A 6307-nucleotide genomic window follows, 5' to 3' on the forward strand; every position below is an offset into this window, starting at 1 on the left:
CACACATACACTCCTGGTTTGAGCTGTTGATGTGATACACTACATTCCCATGCCTCTTGTTGCCCCCAGTGCCCTCGCTCACCACACACACACACACACACACACACACACACACACACACACACACACATACACACACACACCACACACACACACACACCACACACACACACACACAACACAACACACACACACAACACACACACACACACACACACACACACACACACAACACACACACACACACACACAACACCACACACACACCCTGCTCTGAGTCCTAGCCCCCTCTACTATATGAGACCCTAGACTGTGCTCTGTTGGCGTCTGCCCTCATGGTGGTACAATCTAGCTACCAGCTCAGCGCTTCAGCTTATTCAAACCAGTAGTGTATGTGTGTCTGTGTGTGTGTGTGTGCATGTGTGTGTGTGTGTGTGTGTGGAGGCATGTGGTGTGTGTGTGTGTGTGTGTGGTGTGTGGTGTGTGTGTGTGTGTGGTGGTGTGTGTGCGTGTGCGTGTGCGTGGTGTGTGTGTGTGTGTGTGTGTGTGTGTGTGTGTTCTCACAGCTCATGATGTGGGGTAAGCTGGTGGATTCCACACATCTGTATATCATTAGTGGTGTCTCCTGTGATTCTGACACCAATCCTACTCGGACACACGCATGCAGACATCTCTCCTCTCACACACACACACACACACACACACACACACACACACACACACACACACACACACACACACACACACACCACACACCACGCACACGCACACGCAACACACACACACACACGCACACACCACACACGCACACACACACGCACACACACACACACACACTTTCCTAGCATGGCCTCTTGGCTGTGTTTTCCCCAGGGAAACCCCCTCCTCTCCACCCTCCTCTCCCCTCTTCTCTCCCTCCATCTCCCGCTGCATCCTTGACAGATTCTGTCTGCACAGTGGGATGAGATAGGTAGCGTGGAGAGTGATGGAGAGAGGGAGGGAGAGAGAACAGAGAGAGAGAGAGATGGATTCATATTAGTATATGGGGAGAATGTTGAGGTACAGTAGATCTCTAGCTGTCTCAGAGGAAAGGAGAGATATAGTGAGAGGAGAGGGTGGGTGGTTGTTGCACAGAGGGCTGTGTGGACATTCAGAGATCCAGGGGGTCCGCAAATGCGATGGCGTGCCCCTGTGTCTCTTGGGGGGCTAGGCTGTACCCCACCACAGCCCAGCCCTGCTAGAACAGTTCAGCTCTAGTGTTACAACATCACTGCAGGATTGTATGAGACAGTGTTAACCCACAGAGCTAAGGCCAGACCCATAGATATAAGCTGTGTTATCTCTATCTGTCTCTGTTAGAGGTGTCATCTGTCCATCTCATCCCCTCCTCCTCCCCTCCATCAGCTCCTCGGTCATTAAAGCCTCGTCATTAGTTATCATGCCAGTGGTGCCTGAGGGAACGTCAGGCCATGCTCATCTCTCCATCTGCCTATTATCTATTCATCATCCTCATTGTCTCTGTCTCTCCATCCTCCCTGTTATATCCATGTCTTCACTTACTCAACATGAGAATGATTAACGATAGATTGTCACTGTGTCCATGCATGCGTGTTTGACCTAACAGCATGAGAGTTGACAGTATCACTCATCGGAGCCTCATCAAGAGTTTGTTTGTAAGGTTCAATTCTTTCCACCTTTTCATTGCAAATCCTCTCCTCTCCTTTCCTACTCTTCCCTCCTCTCTCATCCTCTCTCCTCCTCCTCTATATAGATTGTTATAGGAGAGTGTTACAGGATTCACCATCGCAGGGAGGGATCTAAGTCTTTCATTGGGAACCCTTATGTCTCATCTCTCTACAAACAGGTGAGTACTAGTAGAGGTCTGGGTGGGTAGAGACTGGACAATAAATGATACATTTCAAGAATATTCTTGTTTTAATTTTGAAGGTTATATGGTACTAATGGTTGAAATGCATCTCTAGGTTGGAGTGTTTATATTTGGCTGTGCCATTAGTCAGTCGTTCACAGACATCGCCAAGGTGTCAGTGGGCAGGATGAGACCGCACTTCCTGGACGTGTGTAAACCTGACTGGTCAGCCATCAACTGTTCCCTCGGATATATCACCTCATACACCTGTAATTGCTCTGAGAGCAAAGTACAGGAAGCCAGGTCAGTAACCACACACACACACAACACACACACACACACACACACAACACACACACACACACACACACACACACACACCACACCACACACACACACACACACACACACACACCTAGCCCCCTCTACTATGTGATACTGTGCTCTGTTGGTGTCTGCCCTCATGGTGGTACATGTTTGTTTGTTTTTCAGGAAAGTCTCTCTCAGGACATGCCTCTTTTATGTTTTATGGCTCTACTGCTAGTGCTGCGCTCAACACAAACACACACACACACACACACACACAACACCACACACACACACCCACACCACACACACACACACACACACATCACACACAACACACACACACACACACACACACACACACACACACACACACACACCAACACACACTGTGGTACACAGAAACAATGAGTGCGAAGATGACAGAGAGCATTATGGAAGTAGGTTTAATGAGCTGTAAGTCTTATTCTCTTTTTCCTCTTCAGTAGATGGATGTGATGGCTGGGTAAGATGGATGGATAGATGATGATGGGTAGATTGGATAAATAGATGGATGGGATGGGATGGATGGTAGATGGATGGATGGATGGATGAATGGATGGAGGATGGATGGATGGATGGAAGTTAGATGGATGAGTGGTAGATGGATGGATGGCTAGAATGGACTGGTGGATGGTAGATGGATGATGGATAAGATGGCTAGATGGATGGATTGGATGGCTTAGATGGAGGATGGATGCCTAGATGGTGGAATGGATTGCTAGATGGATGGTATTGGAAATGGCTAGATGGACCGGATGGATGGCTAGATGGCTGGATGGCTAGATGGATGGATGGCTAGAGGATGGATAGAGTTGGATGAATGGATGGATGGATAAATAGATGGATGGTTAGATGGATTAGATGGATGGATTGATGGGTATAAATGATGGATGGTTAGATGATGATGGATAGATGGATGGATGGCTAAGATGGCTGGATACGGATGGATGGATGGTAGATTGAATGGATGGCTAGATGGATGGATAGATAGGATGGATAGGATGGCTGATGGATGGCTAGATGGAATTGGATGGATGGCTAGATGATGGATGGATGGATAGATGGATGGATGGATGGATGAGATTGGATGGAATGGTGGCTAGATGGATGGATGGATGGCTAGATGGATGGATGATGGATGGAGGAGGATAGATGGATGGATGGCTAGTGGATGGCTTGATGGTGGATAGATGGATGGATTGGGCTAGATGGGTGGGATGATGGATGGATGGATGGCTAGATGGATGGATGGATGGATGGATGGATGGATGGATGGATGGATGGATGCTCTCCACCTCTTTTCCTCTTAACAGCTGAACACACTTCCTCTTTCCTTCTCTCTCTCCCTTCCTCTCTCCACCTGTTGTGGTTTATAGGTCAGTTTCTGTGCCCCGGGGGGCCTCCATCCTTCCAACACACTAATTAGTATTACAACCACGCCCCCCACTCTCCCCTATCTCTTTGTCTCTCCATCCCTTCCTTATCCCCTCCATCTCTCGTTCCCTCTTCTCCTCTATTACAACTGCAGATATTTCCACAACTATGCTCACTACTGACCTAGTGTGACTCAGTCAGTGTTTTGGGCTGGGCTATGTTATGTTTAGCTTGGCTGAGCTGGGTTGTACAGGCTGTTGGGTGTGCATGGTTGGTTGGCCCATGCCTCCTGGGGTATTGTGTGGTATTTTGTGGCGAGCTCTGGATATATCCCCGCCTCTCTCTGGCAGCCTCTCGGTTAGAATGGAGAGAGGGAGTGTAAAAGAGGGAGAGAAGGAGAGAGGTGGTGCTTTCAGAGCGCAGGCTTGATATTTAAACCACGAACAAGTCTTCTGGGAGGTGGAGTGTGGTGAAGTCACAGAAGAGCAAGAAGAGAGGGAAGAAGGAAAAGAGCGAGGAGAGAATAGCCAACTCTCCTAGGAAATAGAAACTGACCAACAAGTCAGATTGTACACTACTCACACACACAGCGACACACACATCAGCACACACTCCAAGGATCCTGTTTTTCAAATAGATGGCTAGTAAACAATATTACAGGCATTCTGTGCTGGTGCGGAATGACGGCAGGAAATCTCTTTCTCTCTCTATCTCTTTCTCAGTTGTGTGTTTTATATCTGTCCCGGAGGGATTATGTGAGTCAGAGAGAAAGCATCTCTCTTCTTGAGTAGAATTTTCTAAGAAACCACTAAACTTATGAGAAGACTATTGTTGTTTTTTTTATTGCCGTTTTTCTTAGGACACAAACACAAAACAAATTATCTAAGACATTCCTCAGTCTGTGGTGCGAAAATGTCTCTCATACTCACACAGAAGCCTCTATCTCTCTAGGATCAGGACTGGAATTCCAGCCTCTATCTCTCTAGGACCAGGACTGGAACTCCAGCCTCTATCTCTCTGGGATCAAGACTGGAACTCCAGCCTCTATCTCTCTAGGACCAGGACTGTAACTCCAGCCTCTATCTCTCTAGGACCAGCACTGGAACTCCAGCCTCTATCTCTCTAGGACCAGGACTGGAACTCCAGCCTCTATCTCTCTAGGACCAGGACTGGAACTCCAGCCTCTATCTCTCTAGGATCAGGACTGGACTCAGCTCTATTCTCTAAGGACCAGGACTGGAACTCCAGCCTCTATCTCTCTAGGACCAGGACTGGAACTCCAGCCTCTCTCTCTAGGATCAGGACTGGAACTCCAGCCTCTCTCTCTAGGATCAGGACTGGAACTCCAGCCTGTATCTCTCTAGGATCAGGACTGGAACTCCAGCCTGTATCTCTCTAGGACCAGGACTGGAACTCCAGCCTTTATCTCTCTTGGACCAGGACTGGAACTCCAGCCTGTATCTCTCAAGGACCAGGACTGCCCTTGACACCGCTACAGTAGGCCTAGTAAACATCATGGCTGTGAAGGACAGACATTCGTGTCTTACCCTCTTCCTTTTGCCTGGTCTCCACCTTTTCCCTCCTTCCCTTCACCTTTTCCCCCTGGACCTGCGGACAGGGGCGGACTTCGTGACTTGTCTGATAATCAATTGTTAATTGATTTCTGGCTGGTCAAATAAGTGGAGGTGGTAGCTCATTCATTAGTTTGCTCATCATTGATCAGAAACATTTAGCATGCAATAATGTAATCAATTGTATTATTTTGCTCTTGACTCTTGTATCGGCTATAGTAGCCTCATACAGTATAATCAATCCACCATCGAGCTGTCCTGTTTTATCTAAACTTGCTTCAATATGTCTCAATCAATCATTCATTCATGTTATTACACAGCATTACATTCATGCATTTAAAGAGGTGGCTATTAGAAAAACGTGGATTATGTTAATATTGATATGTATGGAAAGAAATCATGGATTTTATGATGAATTATTATTCGGCGGTATGGGGCGGGGCCTCGTGCTGATAAATTATTATTATATTCAGTTTTTATTACAATTCTTTTATTTTTTATTATAATGACCAGTTCACGAAGCCTCTGATGATGTCAGATGTGAGGCAATTGCCTCTTCTGCCTAATGGTAAGTCCACCACTGCCTGCGGAAGCCATAACTTTAAACATCCCTGAGAGGAGAGAGGGAGAGAGGAATGGGAGGGTGTCTTCCTCTCCTTCCTCGAAGACAACAATAATGATGAGCTTGTCTTCCAGGAAGAGCCAGCAGCCTCCTCCATACCTTCCTCTGGGAATCCATGGCATTATGGGGGAGGAGCGGGAGTTAGGCAGGGCTGTTGTTATTGTAGGTCTGCTTATTAGGACTTGGTGAGAGTGGTTGTGTGAGAGAGGGGGTGAGGGAGACCTTGGCGGCGGAGGCCCCACCCAGGCTCTGGGTATATGAAGTAGAAAGACACTCACTCTGCATCTGGCTATAGGAAGCAGGAAGCACAGGTCTAAGTCTGAGGGGAGAAGAAGAAACACAGGAAGTCCAAGGGTGAGGAGAAGAGAAGAGAGAACACAGTCCCTGTCATCTGTCATCGTACTTCTTAAAGACACTCATCCCAGTAATATAAGACAATATATTTCACACATACTGCTCAATGTCTTTCTGTGGTCATCCATTCAAATAATAATCCCTTTCACTCTCTCTCTCTCCCTTTCTTTC

General features: G+C 47.3%; 1 protein-coding gene across 1 annotated transcript in view; it reads left to right on the forward strand.

The window, feature by feature from the left end:
- Positions 1 to 6307, forward strand: part of plpp3 (phospholipid phosphatase 3) — a 58378-nt gene that overhangs the window by 42225 nt on the left and 9846 nt on the right. The window contains exons 3-4 of the mRNA XM_070445990.1: positions 1772 to 1864; positions 1983 to 2174. Coding sequence (XP_070302091.1) covers positions 1772 to 1864; positions 1983 to 2174 — 285 coding nt within the window. The remainder of the gene's footprint in view (positions 1 to 1771; positions 1865 to 1982; positions 2175 to 6307) is intronic.

The sequence above is a fragment of the Salvelinus sp. IW2-2015 genome, linkage group LG13, assembly GCF_002910315.2.
Source record: "Salvelinus sp. IW2-2015 linkage group LG13, ASM291031v2, whole genome shotgun sequence".
Lineage (NCBI taxonomy): Eukaryota > Metazoa > Chordata > Actinopteri > Salmoniformes > Salmonidae > Salvelinus > Salvelinus sp. IW2-2015.